This window comes from Natrix helvetica, assembly GCF_964273705.1.
Source record: "Natrix helvetica genome assembly, chromosome: 1".
NCBI lineage: Eukaryota > Metazoa > Chordata > Lepidosauria > Squamata > Natricidae > Natrix > Natrix helvetica.
In genome coordinates this window covers 358,785,589-358,809,745 of record NC_138548.1, presented here as the reverse complement: position 1 = coordinate 358,809,745, position 24,157 = coordinate 358,785,589, and the positions used below count along the sequence as shown (strand labels likewise).

Below are 24,157 nucleotides of genomic sequence, written 5' to 3'. Positions count from 1 at the left end.
GAGGGGGGAAGGAGGGAGAGGTGGAGGAGGAAGAGAAACGACCTCCGGGGAAGAGATGGAGAGCAGAGAGGAGAACGGGGGCAGAATAAAGAACCAGGGAGTAGGAACAGCTACTTGTAATTCCTCTCCAGACAAGAAGAGAGCTTGAGATCGCCCACAAGTCCTCCGGACAGCTGTACTGCATGAGGTAAGACCAGAGGTCACCAGTGGGATTAAAGCAGTGGGAGATGAGAGGTTCCCATCTTTGTCCAAACTGCGGTTGGTGCCTTTAAGAGGGTTTAAATGCGTCCTCTTCTAATCATTTTCAGAAATTCCTTGTTCGCTGCTTTTCGGATAGTAAAGGTAAAGGCTCCCCTCGCACATACGTGCCAGTCGTTCCCAACTCTAGGGGGCGGTGCTCATCTCTGTTTCAAAGCAAGAGAGCCAGCGCTGTCCAAAGACGTCTCCGTGGTCATGTGGCCGGCATGACTAAACCCCGAAGGAGCACGGAACGCTGTTACCTTCCCACCAAAGGGGGTCCCTATTTTTCTACTTGCATTTTTTACATGCTTTCGAACTACTACCATGTTTTCACAAAAATAAGCACTTGGCCTTATTTTCGGGGAGTCTTATTATTGTTAAGGTGCAGGAGGTGGCAAGCGTGGTCACCTCATGGCTGCTGTTGTGTTGCAATATTTTCAGAGAAGGGCTTGTTTTAGTGCATGCTCTCAAAAGCCCGATTGAGCTTATTATCCGGGGAAGTCTTATTTTCAGGGAAACAGGGTAGGTTGGCAGAAGCTGGGACAAGTAATGGGAGCTCACTCCGTTACAATGCTAGGGATTCGAACCGCCGACCTTCTGATCGACAAGCTCAGCATCTTAGCCACTGAACCACCACGTCCCTTTTGGATAGTAGGGACCTTCAAAATGGCAAGATTTACTATACTGGATGAGATTCCTTCAATCCTTAGCGAAAGAAGTTTTAAATACAAATATAAGGACTTAATACTTTGGGGGGTGGGGGAATAAATAGCCCTAGGGTGATTAGAACTTTGGTTTCGGAAAAGTTACAAATTGACTAAGGATCCACATGGATTTGAAAGAAGATTCTGAAACCAATTAAATATGAATCCTTCCTATGGGAAATGGCTGTTGTTTTGAATACTTTAAAATCCTCCCAAAAAATAATCAAACAACATAAAAGCAAAGTTTCCCAACCTTGGTAACTTTAAGACATGTGGACCAGTGGTGGGATTCAATTTTTTTTACTAATGGTTCTGTGGGTGTGGCTTGGTGGGTGTGGCAGCGGAAGGATACTGTAAAATCTCCGTTCCCTCCCCACCCCATTAGCCTGCTTTCCAGCTCCGTTCTCCTGTGCAGGGCAACAGAAGAAGACCTAGCCAATCAGCTGGGACTCGGGAGGCAGGGAATAGATGGGGGCGGAGCCAGCCAGAGGCGGTATTTGCCGATTCTCCAAACTACTCAAAATCTCCGCTACCGGTTCTCCAGAACCAGTCATAATTGGCTAAATACCATCTCTCATATGGACCTCAAATCCCAGAATTCCCCAGCACGTCACAAGGGAACCCACTGCTGGAGAAAACCATCTCTTGTGAATTTGGGGAGTTAAAAGGTGCCGAGGTTGGGAAATTTATGCCGGTTTCCCCAGCATAAAGGAACTAAGCAGTGGTCTGAAGAATGCTTTTTTTTTTTTTAGTTCGTTTCATTCGTTAGCTCTATTAGAAAGAAAAGGTTATGTTTTCTGCCAGTTTGACATTAATTGCTCAGTTCTAATATTCTATCGACTTTTGCTTTACGCTCCGCGTATTTCCATATCTCCGAGGGCATGTCTTTCATAAGAACATTTAAATAAAGGTAGTCCTTGACTTGACTTCATTTAGTGACCGTTCAAAAGTTACAACGGCACTGAAAAAAGTGACTTATGACCGTTTTTCACAGTCACGGCCTTTGTAGCATCCCCACGATTGTGTGTTCAACATTCAGATGCTTGGCCACTGCTTCATACATATGACGGTTGCTGTGTGATCAACATTTGCAAAGCCAAGGGGGAAGCCAGATCCATTTAACCACCGTGTGACTTAACTTATCCAACTACAGTGAGTCATTTAACCACTGTGGCAAGAAAGGCTGCAAAAGGGAGCAAAACTTGCTTTTTAAAAAAAGCAACGGCACTTAAGACTTATATACCGCTTCACAGGGCTTTACTGTGAAGTAAAGTGGTTTACAGAGTTAGCATGTTGCTCCCCACAACAATAGGGGTCATGTTACCAACCTCGGAAGGACAGAAGGCTGAGTCAACCCTGAACCAGTCATGATCGAACTGCCAAATTGCTGGCAGCCGGCAGTCAGCAGAAGTAGCCTGCAGTACTGCACTCTAACCACTACGCCCCCCCCCCCCCCCCATGGCTCTTAGGTGTCAGGCCTGCAGCCATCTTTTCTTGTGGATCTCAGGCCTGCCACCCTTTCTATTATTCTACTATGCATTTTCTATTGCGGGGAAATGGGACAGGGGATTGTACAGAGTTAGAAGATATGTAGCCATAACAAAATTCCTTTCTAGAAAGCCAATGTCATCCTTTCTCTTTGCACCTCTGCAATTGGATGGGTGGACCTGCCAGCATGGCAGTGGAAAATTGGACCGTGTGATGGACTTGAGGGTGTGTGGGAAAGATTTTGAACTTTCAACTGGGTGGGGGAAAACCAGGAAGCTTTCAGATTCGGGTTTTCCCAGATGTGCCATCATGTCTCTCTTAATAAGTTGGAACTTTGAGGAATGCTATTTGGAACCCTGACATTATGTTTCACTTAACAAGACATTTCGGGCTCAATCGTGGTCGTAAGTTGAGGACCGCCTGCAAAATGCACCGGTTGAATCGTCACAGACTCACCTCTGCGCATTAACTGTCGCGAGGAAAACCTCTTGTTGGTGTGGAGTCTCCGGTGCCGAGACAAGTTGGATTGCCACTTGAACAACTTGCCACACTCGAGACATTGGTAAGCTCTCTCATCGCTGTGGACTTTCATGTGTTCCGTGAGTCCTGACGGGCTACTTTTAACGACGCCGCATTTAAAGCAGGTGTATTCCCCTGTCATTTGGCAACCAGATTTTCTCGTCCCGGCTCTTCTCCCGCGTCTGTTGGTATCATCCAGTGGAAGGTGAATCTTCTGGTGATTCTCAAAATACGACCTGCCTCGGTATGTTTTCCCACATTCAAGACACCTGAACAGCTCTTTTGCTTCGTGGCGTTTCATGTGTCTTACTAGATCGGAGTAATAGTAACTTTTGTGTCCGCATTCAGGACAGGTGTGCTTCTTCTCCGGTGGGTAATATTTGTTTTTTTTCTTAACCGTTCTTCTCCGACGCCGGATGCATTTCTTCTTCTGCCCCTCTTCCTGCTGCTTTGCGCCCAGCCGTTTCTCGGGATCAAGCGGGGAAGACTCCAGATTCAAGGAAGTGGTGCCCCAGGATTCCTCTTCTTGCAGGGCCTCAAAGTCATCTTCTGCCTCTGAAATGGCCTGCTGGAAAGTCTCTATTTTGATCTCCCCTATGATTCTTCCACCTGGTGCCGAAGGGCAGGAGAAAACGCGAGAAGTCACTTTCCAGGGACTGTACAATGCGAGTTTGTTTCAGCCGAACAGCGAGGTGAAATGATGTCAGGCAAACTTTGGCAATGAATTCATTCGCACGTGTGGGACAGGCAGGGAAGGAAGCGAAGCGTACAAGAGCACAAGCGAGCGGTCAGGTGAGGAGATCCGAACTCATTCAGTGGTGGGATTCAAATAATTTAACAACCGGTTCTCTGCCCTAATGACCAGCTGGGTAGGCGGTGCTGGGGGTGGGCATGTGACTGGATGGGCATGGCCAACTCAGTGTCGAGGGGCACCTGGCCTCACCTGGCCTTTCGTGACCACGGGGAATGCTGCAACGGTCGGAAGTGTGAAAATAGGTCATATGTCACTTTTTTCAATGCCATGGTAACTTTGAATGGTCACTAAATGAACTGTTGCAAGTCAAGGATTACTGTACAAAAATGCAAAAAGCTTCTTTGCTTGCAAAAAGTGCCCTAAATTCCAATCATCAGATTAGAAATCATTAGATTAGGATACACACTGACGATCAATGATAGTTGACAGCCACCATGGAAACCCAAACCATTCTGTCTGAATACCTTCCTTTTGATCAGCAATACCTGCAGCTACAAATCAAGCAGGGTGCCAGGGCACCTTGAGGAATTAAAATAATTAAAATGCAACGATAACTATCAGCAGCCAACTCTTGCTCATCAAGTGAAGTCCTTTAGCAGAGAGGTCATTTAAGCTCTCCAGAAAGTGGGTGGGCTACAAAATGCCAAATTTGGTCTATCTGCGCAGTATATAGGAGACCCAGGTTCAAGTCTCTCTGCCCTCCCAGGATTGTCAGGATCACAATAAAATTAGTACATGCCAGAGATATCTAAATAAACTTCAAGCCTGGTTCCATGTTACTAAGCCTTATTCTCATGAGAGAAAACTAAAGTGAATTGAAGGATCCACATCAGTGGTAGGATTCAATTTTTTTTTTACTACCGGTTCTGTGGGCCTGGCAGGGGAAGGGTAAAATCTGCATTCCCACCCAACTCCAGGGGAAGGTTACTGCAAAATCTCCATTTCTTCCCGATCAGCTGGGACTCGGGAGGCAGAGAATAGATGGGGGTGGGGCCAATCAGAGGTGGTATTTACTGATTCTCCGAACTACTCAAAATTTCCGTTACTGGTTCTCCAGAATGGGTCAGAACCTGCTGAATACCACCTCTGATCCACACCCCTACCTCCTATTTTTAAAAATCTTACTATCAGTGAGCAATCCAGTACCCTTGGCCACTCCGAAGCAATGAGACTCCTGTCCCAAAGGTGGACAGGAAAGTCCAGTTGCCTCTTGAAAAAAAGCCCCTTTGGGACAACCCAAAGGTTGACTGAAGAATCCCCCATAGACAAGAGACCCCTGTGCTCAGGGAACTGACAAAAAGCACCCTTTCCCACCCAGGAGAAGCAATCCTTAGATCCATTTGCACCACTTAAAGGTACCATCTCGTCTCACTCACCTCACAAGATATCCTAAGGAAATCATCCAGATTTAAGGAAAGATCACATGCCCCCGGAAGGGCAGTAAAAAAACCAGCCAGCGTGCCAAGCTTGCACCCTGCCCTTTGGAAGCACATCCCAAAAGGACGGTGCCAGGAACCACTAAAGCAGTGTAAAAAGCTTTAAAAACAGTAAAGCTCCGAATAAAAGTATCAGACAAGGGGGAAAAAAACTCCAGAGAAGCGGCTCTGGCTAGTGGGGGGTGTACTGCCAAGAACTATTAACTGCTGTTACAATGTAACAAGGCTTAACCCAGAGGCAGTTTTGGAAAACACTTAAAAGATTAAACAGGATTAGACTAGGAACAACACAGAAAGGCACAACGGTCTCCTTCCTGGCTTCCTGACAGGATTAACCCTGTAAAGTGGGAAAAACAAAAGGCTGTTGGAAGGAGAATTCTTCCAGCAGCCGGTTCACCGAACTGCTCAGAGAGTTAACAAAACGGTTCTCTTGAACCGATGCGAACCGGCTGAATCCTACCACTGAAGTCATTGGTAGCCTCACATGGCATCATGAACAAGGACACACACCCCATTTTGCAGCTACTAAGAGTGTTGGACGAGCAGGCACAAAAACAGCCATGGAATTTGATTGGTGCCTGGGAAATGGGGCCCCTTGTCGGTCAATTGAGTGCTGATTTACCATACGTTTATCGGGTACTTAGGAGGCATCCGCTTGGCAGCAAAAGGAAACAACAGCCAATGATTCAACAGCTGGCCATCAGCACACCAATCAACAACTAAAAAGCCCCACACAACCAGGCACCATATAAATACCATACAGAGAAGAGCCCCACTAGAGAGAAGTTCCCTGGTGGATAGGCTCAGGAAGCTTGGAAGACTAAGCCTCTGGTCCCGGTAACCAATCCAGATTGGATCCTGCCATTCATTCACAGCCGTAATATTCCCAGGGATGTATCTTGAATTTATACATTGTTTTCCTTTTTTAACTTGCATGGCTGTGGAAAACCCCTTAGGACGAGGGTGCTTAGATCTGGCCCGGGTGGCTGGCCTGGCCCACGGTGCCTCTGCTAGCAAAAACAGGGGGGCTGCTCATCCACATGTGGACTGAAGATGGCTGCAGCACCTACAGATGTTGGCTTGACCTCATAAAACAAGACCTTGAGTGATAAGATGTTTCTTCCCCCTCTCCATCAGGGTAGTGGTTAGGCAGGAATGCACACACCTATACACTTACCAAACAGGGCATCGGGAATTTGGTCCCCTTGTTCAGGCCTTCCCTGGAAGGTGGCTTGTGGTTGATCAGTCTGGGAGTTGAGTTCGGGTGTAGGAACCAGGAGTCCTTCTTTGGGTGGAGATATATGAAACACAGACAAAGAGAACAAACAGATGGGGAGTCAGGATAAGTGAGAATAATTCTCCTCCCGCCTGAAAAGGTTTTAAGACTCCTGGCCTAAAAGACTCCCGTACGTGGGGAAGTCCAAGGTAGATGGGGCTCGTCTAAGTCCCTGGAATACTAGACAACCGATTCTGGAATTAACGACGCACCAATCGTGGTTAAAAACGATACAGGTGGTCCTTGACTTACAACGGTTTGTTTTGTGACTTTTCAAAGTTACAACGGCACTGACCAAAAGTGGCATGAGCATTTTTTCACAGTTACGACCTTTACGGCACCCGCCTGACCGTATGATCGAAATTCAGGTGCTTGGCAATCGGTTCGTACTGAGGACTTGCTGTGTCCTGAGGTTATGCGATCCCCTTTTGCGACCTCCTGACGAGCAAAGTCAATGGGGAAGCCAGATTCATTTAACAAAACGAGTTACTAACTTATCAACGGCATTGATTCACTTAACAATGCGGCTAGCAGGGTCATAAAACGGGGCAAAACTCACTTCACAAATGTCTCCCTTAACAACGGAAGTTTTGGGCTCCATTGTGGTCGTACGTCAAGGAGACTCCCTGTACTGTCAAGATGCTTTGAAACTGGAACGCCCCAAATTCCAAATTCCCCCAAATTTCAGGCTGACACTAGTTTATCAGAGCCCTTCAATATACAGAAACGGCATATGGGTAGTCCTTGTCTTATGACCATAATAGAGCCGGCCTATCAACCATGGCCAGAACGGAATGGGACAACTTGCCATGGCCAATTCAGCAATTCAATTGTAAGGATTAAAAATAATTTTAAAAATAATTTTTAATTTCTGTCATTCATGTTTCATTTTGTCCCTCCTCTGGCACCCTTTCTTTAATGATTCCACCTCAACATTTCTTCAATATTAGTGCAACTCTTGTCCCGCGTCAAGTTGGCTGCGGCTAATATGGTTTAATACGGTTTCTCAGCCGCAGCGACTTTTAAGAGGGGTGGACCTCAATCGTGCTGGCTGGGGAATTCTGGGATTTGAAGTCGCCACTTCTTAAAAATGACTTGAGGTTGGTAAACACTGGCTTAAGTTCACCCTGGCACACTTCTCAATGCATCCAGCCACTTTAAAATATTTGCCTGCTGTCAGTCGTGTGAACTCTTGGAAAGCAAACATGGGCCTGAGTATAAAACGGTGAAAGATACTCACCCACAGGAACGGTGCTGCTGCCACTCCCGCGCATGACTTCCCAGTGTATGGGCTTCTGATCAAGATCTAACTCCTCCTTCACACGTGCAGTTTCCTGAAAGAGGGAGGAAAGCCAGGTTCACTTCTCTCCAGCATTTCTTAAAAGACACACTTGGCCCAGGATTTGGTCTTCTGACCAACGTGGGACTGAGAATTAAGAGAGCAATTTCAATTTCACCCAGAAGCAGAGTCAGTATGTAACATTAATAACAGAATTGGAAAGGGATCTTGGAGATCTGCTAGTCCAACTCTCTGCTCAGGCAGGAAACTCTATAGACCAGTGAGGGCGTGCCAACAGGCGTGCCGGAAATGGGGCCCAAAACCAGCCCACCTGGACCGTGTGGCCTTGCCAGCCTTCGCGCACGCAGGAGCGTCAAAACCCAGAAGAGCATTGTTCCGGCGCACATGTGCGTGCCGGTGCCCAAAATTCGGGTTTCCAGCGCGTGCCTGACGAACAGCGGGCCATCATGCATGTGCTTGACGGAAACCCGGAAGTTCAGATGTCAGCACGCACATGTGCACCAGAATGATGCTCTTCTAGGTTTTGGCGCTCCTGCGTGCGCGAAGGCCAACAAGGCCACACAGTCTAGGTGGGCTGCTTTTGCGTGTGTGAAGGCCGCATGGGATGGCTGTGTGTGTTGCTTCTGGCACCACGGCCCCTATATCATTTCACACAAATGGTTGTCTAGTCTCTTCTTAAAAACTTCCAGTGTTGGAGCATTCACAACTTCTGGAGTCAAGTCATTCCGCAGATTAATTGTTCTTTCAGGAAAGTTCTAGGTTGCTTCCCTCCTTGATTAGTTGCTTCTTGTTCTGCCCTCAGGTGCCTTGGAGAATCTTCTTTGTGGCAGCCCCTGAGATATTGGAACACTGCTATCATGTCTCCCCTAGTCCTTCTTTCTCTTAAGCTAAACATACCCAGTTCCTGCAACCGTTCTTCATATGTTTTAGTCTCCAGTCCCCTAATCATCTTTGAATACACACTGAATGCAGTATTCCAAGTGTGGCCTTACCAAGGCATTATAAAGTGGTATTAACACTTCACGTGATCTTGATTCTATCCCTCTGTTGATGCAGCCTAGAACTGTGTTGGCTTTTTGGGCAGCTGCTGCACACGGCTGGCTCCTATTTAAATGGTTGTCCACTAGGACTCCAAGATCCCTTTCAGTTAATGCTACTGAGCAAGGTACCACCTATACTGTACCTGTGCATTTTGTTTTTCTTGCCCAAGTGTAGAACCTTACTTTTTTTCACCACTGAATTTCATTTTGTTAGAACTTTTTAGAACAGCATGACGTATCGGGACTTTCCTTTGCTAAACAGGGCATGGGCGTGGCCGGCGTGTGACACATCCAGCCTGCGAGTTTGACAGCCCTGTTCTAGCATCAGTTTAACCTAGCTTTTATTTTTTTAGAGATCACCTTGGCTGCCAGATTGTTTACGAAATGGAGATTTATGCTCTAGTGAGCTTTAGCAGAGCGTGCCGAATGATTTAAAGACCATTTTCTTCCAGGAAAAGACACAGCTGTCATATCGACCAAAATGGACAAATGATGATTTTGGTCGTTTCAGTCTGGGAGACAAAAGAATTCTGACTTAAGAAGCTTCTTCAAACTTGGTACCCCCACTTCATTTGGAAAGGGATGACCAAGTTCAGAATACCTAACTCCTTTCTGCAATGGTGAGTCATCATCGCGAGAGTCTCCATTTTGTCTGACTTTGTTTTAAGGCAGAGGTGGAGAACGATGGCTCCTTTATGACGTGAGGACTTCAACTCCCAGAATTCCTCAGCCAGCCACTGGGAATTAAAGTCCACAAGTCATGAAAAGGCCCTTGTTCTCCACCTCCGTTTTAAGACGAGTCTCGGTTCCCTTCTTGTCATTATCAACATTATTAATAATTCTCATTAATTAGCAAATCCATAATAAATCACCCCTTCATTTCCCCCCCCCCCATTTTCAGCCAAAATTCCATCTCCCTCCCCCCCAGGCAGTTGGTAAAATCCATTCTGAGAGTCTACACACCTCAGTGGTTCCAGTCACAGCCATTTCCAGTCCAGCTGATGATGGGGGGGCTAAAGCCGAGTTCCTTGTGGGTGTCACTTCACTGGCTGTGAAGCATAAAAAGAGAAGTTGAGAAAGGAATCCAGGATTTAGTTTTCGCTGCCCTCTTAGTACAGCAGTACATATTAAACTCTCTCGCTCAGGGGTGTCAAACTGGATTTCTTTGAGGGCCAGATCAGCCTGTGGCTCGGGGAGCGGGGGGGGGGGAGAGAGACAGGACAAACGTTTTTGGCCAACTGCAGGAGGCCATCGAGGTTGAAAACGGGCCACACGGGGGCCTCGCAGTGCCTCTGCGCAGCCCAGATTTGGGCAGCGGAGTGCTGCTGGAGGCTGAAAACAGGCTGCCCAATTTTGGTCGACAGAGGCACTGCAGGCCGGTCCTTTGATATTCCCAGGCCAGATTCAGGCACCCTGTGGGACAGGGCCAGCCTGTGGGCCTTGCTCTAGCTCAGGGATGGCGAACCTTTTCAGCATTGAGTGCCCAAACCGGAACGCAGGTGCATGCGCCAAAGAGCCAGAAACCAGAAGGCCAGCTGGCTGGCACGCACATGCCTGTTTTTTGGCCGCTTTAGGGCTGTTTTTCAGCCATTTTGGGGCCGTTTGTGGGCCAAAATTGAAAGGCCTGAAAACAGCTCCAAAAATAGCTTGAAAACGGCCCTCCAAAAAAGCCAAAGATGCCCCAAAACCGGGGTGTTTTGGGGGCTGTTTTCCAACGCTCCTGCAAAGCGCACGGGCCTACAGAAAGGGCTCTGCATGCCACCTCTGGCACACGTGCTATGGGTTTGCCATCACGGCTGTAGCTCATCAGTGCCATCTTCATTGGCATGTAATTTTTATTAGAAATTCTAAATTGTAGGCGAAAGATAAACATCATAACCTACGTGGAAAAACTTAAGTAGAAAAAAAAAGACGGGACAAAGTGCAAAGAACAGTAAGCAGAAAAAGATAACACAGGTAGTCCTCGGCTTACAACGCTTCATTTTGTGACCGTTCCAAGTTACAACGGTGCTGAAAAAAAAAGTGAACTAGAACCACTTTCCCCACCGATGACTGTTGCAGCATCCCCATGGTCTGGCGATCAAAATTCAGACGCTTGGCAGCTGGTTCATATTTATGACGGTTGCAGTGTCCCAGGATCACGTGATCCCCTTTTACGACCTTCCAACAAGCAAAGCCAATGGGGAAGCCAGATTCACTTAACCCAGGGGTGTCCAAACTTGGGAACTTTAAGACTTGTGGATTTCAACTCCCAGAATTCCCCAGCCAGCCCCTGACTTAACCATTCAGGTTGCTAACTTAACAACTGCCGTGATTCACTCAACAACTGTGGCCAGAAAAGTTTGTACAATGGGGCAAAACTCACTTAACCAAGGTTCCCCTTAGCAGCATAAATTGTGTGGTCATAACTCGAGGACTACCTGCAGAGACTTCCAATCTTTTTTTATTTATAGCAGTTACAAACTTAGTAGCCCACCTCCCTCATTAAGCTTACATTTTATTTTATTCGTTAATTTATTCACCCCTTATTTCGCCATGGGACGGCTCTAGGTTCCTTTCTTCTACTATCAATTCTTTTTAGAATAGAATAGAATAACAGAAGGGACCTTGGAGGTCTTGTAGTCCAACCCCCTGCTTAGGCAGGAAACCCTACACCACTTCAGACAAATGGTTGTCCCAACATCTTAAAAACTTCCAGTAATGGAGCATTCACAACTTCTGGAGGAAAGTTGTTAATTGTTCTAAGTTCTTCTTCATTCTAGGTTGCTTCTCTCCTTGATTAGTTTCCACCCATTGCTTCTTGTTCTACCCTCAGGTGCCTTGGAGAATAGTTTGACTCCCTCTTCTTTGTGGCAACCCCTGAGATATTGGAACACTGCAATCATGTCTCCCCTAGTCCTTCTTTCTCTTAAGCTAAACATACCCAGTTCCTGCAACCGTTCTTCATATGTTTTAGTCTCCAGTCCCCTAATCATCTTTGTTGCTCTTCTCTGCACTCTTTCTAGAGTCTCCACATCTTTTCTACATCATGGCAAATTAATTAATTAGCAAATCCATAAATTGGCAATCCCCCCCTCCCATTTTCGGCAAAAAGACCACAATGGATTTGCTCATCAGGTGTTTTTTTTTTCCAGTCAATTGGTGTAGACATATTTTGTGCACAACCGGTTTGTGATCTGGGCATAAATCCACCAACAGGCAGACCCGCTAGGAAAACAAACGACCCAAGTTGAAAAACAAAGCTCCTGAGTTTTATGTACAGGTAGCCCTCGACTTACAACAGTTTGTTTAGCGACCGTTCAAAGTTACAATGGCGCTGAAAAAAAGGGACTTAGGAGCATTTTTCAGAGTTACGACATTTACAGTATCCCCACGATCGCGTGATCGAAATTCAGGCACTTGCCAACTGGTTCATACTTATGACCGTTGCAGTGTCCCGGGGGTCATGCGATCCCCTCTTGCGACCTTCTGACAAGCGAAGTCAATGGGGAAGCCAGGCTCACTTAACGACGGTGTTAAGTGAGCCACGGGGATGCACTTAACCAATAATCTGGCGGAAAAGGTTGTAAAAATGGGGGGGCAAAATGCATTTAACAAACCTCTCGCTTAGCGACAGGAATTTTGGGGGCCAGTTGGGATCGTAAGTTGAGGACTGCCTGCAATTCCTTCCCTGACCAACCAATTCCCCACCCCACTTCCAACTGACCTCCAGGGGGGTAGTGCAGCCTCTGCCTCCCCTCGGGCTCCAGGGAACTAACTGAGGACTCTGGCAAAGGAACCTAAAAGGGACAAAGAATGAGCTGTAAATAACGGCCCCCGGCGGCATTTTCCCATTTTCTGCTTTTTCAGCAACGAAAACGTTACATCAGGATTGGATAGTAAGGACTGGCTGCATTAAAAGCTTACTTGGTTACCGAATTCATCTTTTCCCCCAGGTTCACCCAACGTTACAGATGCTAATAAGCAAATTTAAAGCTAACCGCACTGTGAAAAACACAGCCAACCAAGTCTTCTTAACTCATGAACCTGGATGAGGGTGGAGGTTGGTTCTCCAAGCTTATGGGTTGGTTCCCTTTACCAGGTAACATCTTCAGCAGAATTTAGGAGATGTCAGTGTTGGTCGTCTTTTGCTTATCTGGGCTTCGTGTAGTCAGCAGGTCTCGCGGTGGGAGGGATCATGTCAGGTGAAGGGGTCTTATGGGTCCAGTGTGGGTCAGGTATGGGTCACGCGAGGGGTCAGCACAGGTGAGGGTCTCTGTCAGAGTTTTGGCAGCGTGACTAGTATCATGTCATAAACCCAGGAGTATAAACACAGCACACAGAGACTCTTTATGCAATTAACAGTGGTTTATCTACAAATATATACAGGGCCTGGGACGTGCAGTGAGGTTTATGGCTGGTGAGGCTGGTGACGTCATCGGGAAGGCGGGGAATTCTTAACAAGGCGCCGGCCACGACTCGGTTTCCAGGGTCCTTTCGCGAGCGAGCTGGCAGGGAAGCGGTAGCCGACGGTTGGAAAAGCCCGTCACGCTTTCTGCTTTCCCGAGCAACTTCCCGTAAACCTGCCGTTGCTCAGTGCGAGGAAGGGAGCCGCTCGCGCATGCGCATTCGCCCGGGAACCATGAGCTCCGGCGTCAGAACCAGACAGAAGGCGGGGAATGGGACCACGTGTGCAGGAGGGAGGCTGAGGCTAGAGGAGCTTCCTGCACCTCCCTCTGTCCTGCACACGGGGTCCCATTCCCCGCCTTCCTGAGTCAACATGAAGGGGACCGCGGCTCGCGCAGTCCCATTCCCCGAGGCTCCTCAGCGCCTTTTCCCTTTTTCTTTTTTCATCATGAGAGCGGTGAGGCTCTGCCTCCCCTGACCGCACATCCCTGATACAGGCAAACACACGCAGGAGATAAAATCCCTTACCATTCACTCCAGACACAAGGAGAGAACTGACTACACTCTGTGAGAGGGAAACTCCTCTCTAATGACCACCTATATATAGACGCCTCTTAAAACAGTAAATGACTTGTGTGGCGTCTTAAAGAGGCGATAACCATAGCTGCAATGAATCAGCCTCATTGCATCAGCCATTGCTGAGGACAGCTTACCACCTTTCATCAGCTGGCAACAAATTAAATCCTCTGTACCTTGACAATCTTGTGAGGAGTCAGGTGGGGGTCGGGTTAGCAAACTGCGGCTCTGGAGCCGCATGTGACTCTTTCCTCCCTCTTCTGCGGCTCCGTCACCGGTCGGCGCAACAATTTTGAGAGGACCTTCCGGTGGGGGGGGGGGGGAGGAGCAGAGTGCACCAGTAGAAGACTCTATGGCAAGGGGAGGGTTTTCCACTCGTCACCACAATTGATAGGGCTTTCGGTTAGGACAGGTAGAGGAAAAAGTATGTCGCGCTAGGAGGAGACTCTATGGTGCGGGGGAAGTGAACTTCCGGTCAGCTCCAGAATTGAACAGGGGGCTTCCGGTTCAAAGCACCGGGCTTTGTGCCTCCCGGTGTTTTCTTTTCTGTGGGAAACGGGTCCAAATGGCTCTTTTGAGTGTTTACGTTTGGTGATGGGTTAGGTGATGGTCTTGTGAGGGGTGAGGTATGGGTCACAACAGATGAGGGTCTTGTCAGGAGTCAGGTGTGGGTCACGTCAGGTGAGGTTTACCTCAAGTGTGGGTCGGGTCAGATGTGGGTCGGGTCAGAAGTCTTGTGAGGGCTCAGATGTGGGTTGAGTCAGGTGTGGTTCTTGTGAGGGCTCAGGTGTGGGTCACGTCAGGTCTTGGGATGAAGCCTTTTATAAGCAGAAGAACACCAACACTGACATCCTTGGAGAAAGAACCCTCCACCACTCATCCTACACCTTAGCTACAGATATTCCCCGCTACTGCATAATCACCCCCGTTCCAGCATATCATCCTGGGGACCAGCTGCCTCGTAAATTTGGCTATCTAGAATTCAATCAGCAGAAGAGCCTTCTCCAACTTGGGAGAGCCTTCTAGATGTGTCCCCCTCCCACCTTCTGTACAGGTTGGATGGGAAACGGAAGCAACTACTAGAAGGGGGTCTCCAACCATGACAGCTTTACGACTGGTGGGCTTCGATTGCCAGAATCCCTCAGCCAGTTGTGCTACGCTGAGGAATTCTGGGAGTTGAAGTCCACCGGCTGTAACGTTGCCACGGGTGGGAGCCCCTGATCTACCGTGACTCTTCCTTCTCCCTGCAAAGGGCAACAGAGGGCACTCAGGTCCCTAATGTCCATTCCTCACCTGCCAGTCGCAGGTCCTGGGTGTGGGACGATGACTCATCAGGAATTCCTCTGCCAACGCCACCATCTCAACACAGTCCTTCGGTCCGCATTCCCGCACCCAGTTCTGGGCTTCGGCGGGCAGCATCCCCAGAAGCTGTTCCTGGATGATCATCTCTAGGATCTGCTCCTTGGTGTGGCTCTCAGGTTTCAACCACTGGCGGCAAAGATCCTGGAGTTGGCCGTACACCCTGCGGGGTCCTTCCAGCTCCTGGTAGCAGCACTGCCGGAAGTGCTGGCGCTTCATTTCCATGCGGAGAGCATCCGCTCGCAGGATGGCGGCCTTCACCTTCACGTAGTCGGTCCTGTCCCGGGCATCCAGTCTGCAGAAGGATTGCTCCATACCTCCCCGCAAGGCTGGCAGCAGCTGGCGCACCCATTCTTCACGGGGCCACTGGCAAGCTTCGGCCACTTGTTCGAAGGCCGTCAGAAACGCCTGCGCGTCATCCCAGGGCGCCATATCAGTTAACGGGAGGTTTCCCCAGCCCGCGTGGGCGGGTTGCAGTGTGTTCAGAAATTGCTGCCACTGGGCTTCCCACTGCTGCTGGGGTAAGCCCACTTCTGGCTGTTGGTTCGGCTGCCTTGTCAACCCTTTAAAATACATCACCTGGACAATGCGCGGGACTCTTCCAGAACTTTCCAAACCCCTTTCCATGGCTTTGTGCCTTGCCCTGAAAGGGAGAGGCGGGCCTGGAAGTTCCTGTGCTGGTTTTGGTGTCTTTCGATGTTTTCAGTTTTTCTTTTCTTCCAAAGAACCCATAAAGGGGACAGGAGATGTGGAGGAGTTTCTGGAAGACAAATAAGAAAGATAACCTGTCAGGATGAGAGAGAGGGAGGGAGGGAAGGAAAGAAAGCAAGAAAACAAGAGAGGGAGAGGGGGAAAGAGAGGGAGAGAGCAAGAGATAGAGAGGGAGGGAGAGAAGGGGAAAGGGAGAGAGGGAGGGAGGGAAAAGAGAGGGAGGAAGGGGAGAGGGAGGGAAAGAGGGGGAAGGAAAGGAGGGAAAGAGAGGGAGGGGGAGAGAGAGGAGGGGAGGGAAAGAGAGATAAAAAAGATTTGTAAAAATATTTTTTTTAAGCTTGAGAAAAACAAAAAACTTTTCTACCACACCTGTCTAACTTGACTCCTGTTTTCTCAAATCAGTTGAACAAATAACAATTTTAACGTTTTTGGTTGTGTGGCAATCGAGATAACCACAGGGGGAAATGGTTAGGGGTGCCTAAAATTCAGAAGACTTTTAAAATTCCCCTGGTGGGGGGGGATACCTCAGTCATTCCAAGTCACGGTTATCCCAAAAGTGTTTTTTTTTTCCCAAGAGGCAACTGGCCTTCCTTGCTTTTTCTTTGAAGATGTTTTGCTTCTCATCCAAGAAGCTTTTTCAGCTCTGACTTCTATTCCCCACCATCCAGCCAGAGCTGAAGACTCTTCTTGGATGAGAAGTGAAACATCTTCAAAGAAAAAACAAGGAAGTCCAGTTGCCTATTGGAAAAAAAATAGCACCTTTGGGACTTTTTTTAGGGAGGGGGGGATGTTTCCCAGCAGATACATCTTTGAAACTGGGTCTGTCATTGGAATAAATGTTATGAATGGATAGAGACAAGAGGTAAAAAATGAGAGGGAAGTTGACAAATGTCAATAACTGTTAGTATGGAAAATAAAGATGCTATAGAATTATGGATATAATATGGGAACATTGTAAATGGGCTAATGTAAGTAGAAATTTAGTTAAAGCTCATTTTCTTTTCTCTCTTTTTTCCTTTGGTTGTATTATTATAATTACTGTAAATGTATTACTGTTATAGTTATTAGCTTGTTAAGTATTGTATGTTAAGATTTGCTATTGATTTTTCTTTGCTTTTACTTTATTTGTAATTGTTACTTAATTGAGTGCATTTATTCTGCTATTAGTTTGTCCAATGTATGTGGCTGGGCAGATTTATTGGTATTTTGTAGACTGCTTGGTTTTCTAGCTGGATTTTGTCTTTGGGGTTTCTTAAGATGTTGGCTATTTTTCGGTCAGTGCCGAAGGCTGTCTTGATATTGTGCTTGTGGAGAATGTTGCTGATTTTATCTGTGGTGCCTTTGATGTAAGGGAGGAGGGCGATGCCGTTGTCCTGTTCTGTGTCTCGGTTCTTGGGGAGAGTCTCCCTTTGGATTAGGTTGGCAATTGTGTTTCTTTGGAATCCGAATACGTTTGTGAGGGTGTGTAATTCAGTTTTCAGGTGGTCTTTGTCAGCTAGGCATTTGGTTCTGGAGATGAGGGTCTTGGCTACGGAATTGATCTGTGCAGGGTGGTGATGGGATTGGGCGTTTAAGTAGTGTGTGTTTTTTTCTGGTAGATGGTGTGTCCTAGGGAGCACGCATCGCAGAATACAAGAATGCAGTCAGAAAAGAAGAAAAACTTCCTCCCTTTTCCAGCAGAAGATGGCGAGTGAGACCTCGCTGAAACATTGCCAAGACAATCTCAATCTTAACACGGGAAAAGACCCGAATACCTACACCCATGAAAATCTACGAAAACACACACACACACACACACAAAATAAGAAAAAAAAAACTGGGTCTGCTGTCTGGCACCCTTTCCAACAAGTTCACTTTTTTTGAAAGAAGCGACAAATGAAATGAATTAAAGGGCTGGATCCAACCAGGGCTATACTCTCCCAACCGCCGTTCCTCTCTTCTTCCTCCTTCTTCCCTCCAGAGTTTTCAGTAACCCCCAGCAACCTTCCCTTAATAGCATTTGTTTTACACTGTGTGTGTGTAACACACACATCTAACGCCTGAGAATGTTGTCCTGTTCATCAAGTGTGCAAACATTTGGATTTCTGTAGCTCAGAACTGCCTGCTTCTCATGCTTCCTTCAGACAATCTCGGTGCCAGAAACACATGTACGTTTCCAGCTTTTTTTTCCATAGGAATGGCGGAGGGAATGCAGCGGTCATTAAACCAGCGGTTGTTAAGGAAACCCATTAATCGGAGAGAGCGTCTTTTTGCCAGATTTTAAGATTTTAACTGTAGGATTTATACTCTGTAAAAAATGTGCACGACAGCTTATAAGGTTTTCTATTTTTAAGAAAACTCTCTTGGAAGGCAAAATTTCTAAGCTACAAAATTTCTCCCTTTCTTTTCTCCTTGGGCCAGACCGCAAGTGCCAGTAGCCCTCAATTTACAACAGTTTGTTTAGTGACCGTTCAAACTTACATAGGAATTCAAACTTACAACGGCACTGAAAAAAAGGGACTTGGGACCTTTTTCCGCACTTATGACCATGGCAGCGTCCCCGTGGCCATGCGATTTACAGTCACATGCTTGACGACTGACTCACGTGTGTGACAGTGGCAGTGTCCCAAGGTCACGCGATCCCCCTTTGCGACCTCCGGACAAGCAAAGTCAACAGGGAAGCCAGATTCACTTAACAACCGGGTTACTGACTTAAAAAGGGTGTTGGTACTTACCTGATACGCCTCTTCTCATAGTGAGGGGAGGAGTATCCAGGATGGGTTGACCTTGTCCTCTCTTGATTGGCCTGAGTCAGATAAGCTCTTTTAGCCACGCCTTGGTCACCAGGCGCCACCTAGTTACCGGCGAAGAACTCTATCCGACTCGCTGTGTCATCCACTCTAGACTTTATTTTAGTTTCAAACCTTTGTTTATTACTTCAACAGAACAGTTCAACAAACAACATAACAATTTCGCAACATACCCATATCAGGGAGGGGCTGGATACTCCTCCCCCACTATGAGAAAAGGCGTAACAGGTAAGTACCAACGCCCTTTCTCCATAGTGAGGGGAAGAGTATCCAGGATGGGACGTACCAAAGCCTACACATCCTTAGGGAGGGTTACACATTTGAGTATATGCCTGGTAAGACCTCTCCCCCGCCTTGGGAACAGCCTGCAACACCCTACGTCCAAATGAGGCTTCCGCAGAAGCAAAGGAGTCCAACTTGTAATTCCTCACGAATGGTGAGGGGGGAGACCCCGTGGCTGCCCTACAGATCTCAGATAGTGAGGCCTGCATGGCCCAGGCCGCCGAAGTGGCCGCGCTTCGTGTAGAATGCGGTATGATAGAGCTCAGTGTCTGCAGACCCCGTACCTGATAGGCAGAAGCAATACAGGTTCTTAACCACCTGCCTATCGTGGTGGAAGTCACCTTGTTCCCCAGGGACCCCAGCTGCAAAGGAACAGATAGGGCTTCTGACTTCCTGTTCGGCCTGGTTCTTCTGAGGTAAATCTTCAGAGCCCTCCTCGCGTCCAAGTGTGCCACTTCCTCTCTAATGGGTGAGAAGGGTCCAGGCAGAAATTGGGCAATGTCAGCTCCTGCGAGCGATGGAAGCAAGAACACACCTTGGCTATGAAGGAGAAGTCCAACCTTAGCACTACCGTCCTGGTGGAACACACAGAGATCTTCCCTGGTAGACAGAGCCTGCAGTTCGGATATCCTCCTGGCGGAGGTGATGGACACCAAAAAGGCCACCTTAAGTGTTAGGAACTTCAGAGAGACAGTACGTAATGGTTCGAACGGAGGGCCTGTCAGAGCGTCCAACACCTTGTGTAAGTCCCAGGAAGGGTACCTGTGCACCGTGGGCGGTTTAAGATTGGAGGAATCTTGAGGAACCGCCTGACCATCGGATGGTGAGTCAAGTGTCTGGGGATACTGATGAAATGGCCGAGACCTGTCTCCTAATCGTGTTGGGAGCCAACCCTCTGTCCAGCCCCGCCTGAAAGATGTCCAGAACTTGTGCAACAGTAGCCCGGACCAGATCGTGGCCCCTAGAGATGCACCATGTTGAAAAAGCCCACCCGTAGCACTGCAAATGCGTTCCGTGGAGGGTCGGTGAGCTGCGTCGATAATCTGTATAACCCTAGGAGAGACATGATCTTCCCTCAGGATGCTCCGCTCAAGCGCCAAGCGGGCAACTGGAGCCACTGAGGCTCCGGGTGTTCCAGCGACCCCTGACTGAGGGGGATCGTCTCCTGGGGGATCCTCCAGGGCTTGTCCACCGAGAGGGATTGGAGATTGGCAAACCAAGGCCTTCAGGGCCAGTGTGGTGCAATCAAGTACCACCTCCGCCCCCTCCCACAAGATTTTTTTGTATGACCCTGGGGATCCGGGTAAGGGTGGATAGGCATAGAGGAGCCTCCGGGGTCAAGGGCCGCAGAGAGTGTCTACCCCCTCCGCCCCTCATGTCCGGTACCTGAAGTAAAACTTCGGGAGCTGGGCGTTGAGAGGGGTGGCGAATAGGTCAACCTCTGGGCGTCCGAAACACACTGCCAGCTCCTCGAAGATTGTTGGCTGCAGTTTCTACTACGAATTGTCCACCTCGGTCCGGCTGAGCCAGTCGGCTCTGATGTTGTCCACCCCTGCTATATGTTCTGCCCTCAGCGAATGCTGTCTAAGGTCATAGGCTATCTGAGGTGCTTCTGCGTTTTCTCATAGTTGGACATCCAATTCTGAGTTTCTGGTGGGTTCAGGCATGGGGACCAGCCTGTCTGACCCTTTTGCCATGGCTAGAAGGGTGCTATGATTCTATGACTAGGATTAGCTCAGAAAATTTTTTATGAATACTTTGAGTTCAATTCACTTGTCGGCCACTAGGGTGCGTTGCAAGACTTTGTAGATGCAGACGCAGTTCACCTGTCAGCCACTAGAGTGCAGTGCATGGCTTTGGAGATGCAGGCACTTCACTGGTCAGCCACTAGAGTGCATTGCAAAACTCAGTAGACCCGGACGCAGTTCACTGGTCAGCCACTAGAGCGCGTTGCAGGGCTTTGGTGATGCACGCACAGTTCACGAGTTGGCCACTAGGGTACGATGCAATGCTTTGGAGATGCAGACGCACATCACTTGTCGGCCACTAGGCGTTGCAAGTGTTGGCCTGAAATACTGGATTGCAGTTTGTAGAGGAGCCACTAGAGGGCGCTGCTTGTGCCTACTGTTTGGAGTGATTGGTAATAGCGCCTTCCTTGCTGTTAAAGGACGGAAGGCTGAGTCAATCTTGAGCCAGTGAGATTTGAACTGCCAAACTGCAGCTAGCAGTTAACTGAAGTAGCCTGCAGTACTGCACTCTAACCACTGTGCCACCTCGGCTCTAGTTGCCAAGGCTATTCTGCTGGTTAAATTTGTCAAGCTGACTCTCCAATTTTGGAATTCCTAAGGGTCTTTACCCAAACTCAGAACCATTCTTGGACCTGGCTAGTTTGGTACCTTCTATAGGGGTTGAGCCCTTTCCAAATAATTCATAAAGAATAGTAATCAATCCACAAGAGCATAACAATCTCTTCAGCCGAACTACGTCTGCCTTTTGGCCCTTTGGCTGCCCGAAGGCTTTGCACACACAAGGTAAGCTGATGTTGGGATGGTTGGGGCATCTTTATTGCCCCTCGTTGTCAGGACAACTTATCATTAAAGTTCAAAGGATTTGGGAGGTCGGGTCTGGGCTAGCTGACCTTTTTCTCATTCAAGTTTCGTTTCCATGGAGATCGTTCCACGAAGCTTTTACAACCACTTAAGGAGTAAGGCTTGGAATCTGCATCAGGTATCTCTTTGTTAGGCCACAGGTGTTTGGCCTTAACAACAGATCAGATTACATAGGTTGGGGTGAGGTTGCTTTATCATGCAATTCCTGGATCCCTTCCCCTGGAGCTCAATTAGATGGAAACAAGGTCAATCTTGCTTTCAAACAAGGAGAGAGAGGAAACATGCTTTTCTAACTTTGCAGGATCTGCTTTCTCAGTGTATCAGAGAAGACCAAAAACAGGCTTTTCAGAGCAGATTGAATCAGCTAGGTCAGTGATGGCGAACCTATGGCACGCGTGCCACAAGTGGCACGGGGAGCCATTTGTCAGGGTACGTGAGGCGCTGCCCTGTCAGCTGGCCAATGCGCATGCGCACGCTGGCCAGCTGAGTTCACCTTTTTAAAAGCCATTTTTCGCCCTCCCCAGGCTCCAGAGGCTTTATAGGAACCTGGGGAGGGCGACAAGAACCTTCCGGGTTGCTCGGAGAGTCGTTTTAAACGTTCCGAAGGCTTCAGGGACCATCCGGAGGCTTCCCTGACGCCTTTGGAGCGCTTAAAACCACCCTCCGAGCAAACCGGAAGTGACTTTTGAGTCACCTTTTGAGCGCTCCAAAGGCTTCAGGGACCGTCCGGACGGTCCCTGAAGTCTTCGGAACGCTTAAAACGACTCTCAGAGCAACACGGAAGTCACTTCCGGTTTGCTCGGTTGGTGGTTTTAAGCGTTCCAAAGGCTTCAGGGAAGCCTCTGGACGGTCCCTGAAGCCTCCGGAGGGCCTCCGGGGGGGGGCGGGGGAGGCTCTTTTTGCCCTCCCCAGGCTCCTATAAAGCCTCTGGAGCCTGGGGAGGGCGAAAAAAGCATGTAAAAATGTGGGGGGGGGGGTCACGCATTGCATTATGGGTGCGGTATGCCCGCACAAGACCCCGCTGCGCTCCCCACACTTGTGGCACGCAAGCCAAAAAAGGTTCGCCATCGCTGAGCTAGGTGGTAGATGCTGCATTTCTCATACAACTCTTGGCCCCTTTTTAACATATTTTCTTAATCACAACAGTCCTTCATCTCAGGAGAGATAATCAGCCTTTCTCACTGAAACGGGATGTTCCTCTTTGCTCCAAGAGGGGGTGCGGGAAATCCCAGCAGCTGATTTCAGTTAGACTGCAAACAGAGTCTGAAATTCAACTTCAATGTCCCTTTTACTGGAGGGGAGCTCAAAATAACCTCATGTTTACACTGTTCTGCCTTGGGTGGTTGCCCCACCCCCATGCCTGCAAAGGTAGAAGGGAGGCTTAAGAATGCCCCGTAGTGAGGGTGACTGCCATCCCTGGATAGAGGCCCAGATGCCTGAGGTATCAATGGGAATCCTCACTTGCTGGGAGGGATCCTCCTCTGTGATCGCATCACATGCTGCATCGCCCTTGCTGCAGACTCCTCACTTAGTGTCCTGGATCTTGCTCTGTGACCTGGGCTGCACGCCACCTTAGCGGTGGCTGTGCAGGCTTTCTACCCCCGCTGGGGGTTTCCTCAGCCTCTAGTGATTGATCAGGCAGCATGGAGGCAATTTTGATCGCTTTTGCAGCAATTTAAAATTTTTCCTTTAAGTTTCTTCAGGATCTCAGGATGAACACAACCGTCCGTTGATGGACTGAGTCGATAACTGGGTGGAGCCTGGTGACCAAGGCGTGGCTAAAAGAGCTTATCTGACTCAGTCCAATCAAGAGAGGACAAGGTCAACCCATCCTGGATATTCCTCCCCTCACTACAGAGAACAACCGCAGCGATTCACTTAACAACCGTGACAAGAAATGGTCTTAGAATGGGGCAAAACCCACCTAACAAACATCTCAATTAGCAACAGAAATATTGGGGTCAAATGTGGTCGTAATCCGAGGACCACCTGTTATTTTCAGTTTTTCAGCAGTGAGACTCATTAAACACAGGCCTATCGTTTTGTTACATGAATATTTTAATACCGAAAAAGGACAGAGAGATACAGAGGGCATCCCTGGGGTCTGTCAAAATGACGAGCAACCACTATGTTGGGCAAACAAGTAGATTTGCAATGACAACCATTGTATGAAGAGGCAACCAACCATACACAACCGCCATTTTTGAGTGCTCACAATGGCCTCTGCAGACACTAACAGCCAACAGGCCAAAAAATGCTTTCAACCCTCGTAAGAGATGCATTAGAAATAAACTGACTCAATAGGGCTTCTCTTAAGCCATTACAAAAGATGAGATGCCATCGAGTTATTTTTTTAAAAAAAATATGCTTAAGGAAAGAATTTGACTAATCCCTAAAAATATCCAGGCACCGCTGAATATTTGTGGATAGAAGGTTTACGCCTGTCGCCCATGGCAGATACTGAGTTTTCTTACCGCAAACAATGCTGGTGGTGTGATTCTCAAGTGTAAAAGAAACACAACATCTTATATAGTGGCATTTATAATTTAACGCTAATTAGAACTCTGAAAAAACAACTACGAGTAGTCCTTGACTTCTGCACAGAATTGTAACAGATTAACAGAGTTGGAAGGGACGTTGTAGGTCAGGGGTGTCAAACTCAAGCCCGGGGCCTTATCCAGCCTGCAG

General features: G+C 48.2%; 1 protein-coding gene across 3 annotated transcripts in view; it reads right to left on the bottom strand.

Annotated features, from left to right (window-relative positions):
• Nucleotides 1–24,157, bottom strand: part of LOC309397305 (uncharacterized protein) — a 47,092-nt gene that overhangs the window by 16,898 nt on the left and 6,037 nt on the right. For 2 of the 3 annotated variants that reach the window (XM_081963205.1, XM_081963206.1), the window contains exons 2-7: nt 15,013–15,838; nt 12,464–12,536; nt 9,721–9,806; nt 7,658–7,751; nt 6,319–6,426; nt 2,889–3,560 (exon numbers count right to left, since the gene is read on the bottom strand). In XM_081963205.1, coding sequence (XP_081819331.1) covers nt 2,889–3,560; nt 6,319–6,426; nt 7,658–7,751; nt 9,721–9,806; nt 12,464–12,536; nt 15,013–15,705 — 1,726 coding nt within the window. In that variant the 5' untranslated portion in view covers nt 15,706–15,838. The remainder of the gene's footprint in view (nt 1–2,888; nt 3,561–6,318; nt 6,427–7,657; nt 7,752–9,720; nt 9,807–12,463; nt 12,537–15,012; nt 15,839–24,157) is intronic. The other variant, XM_081963207.1, reaches the window with a different exon arrangement.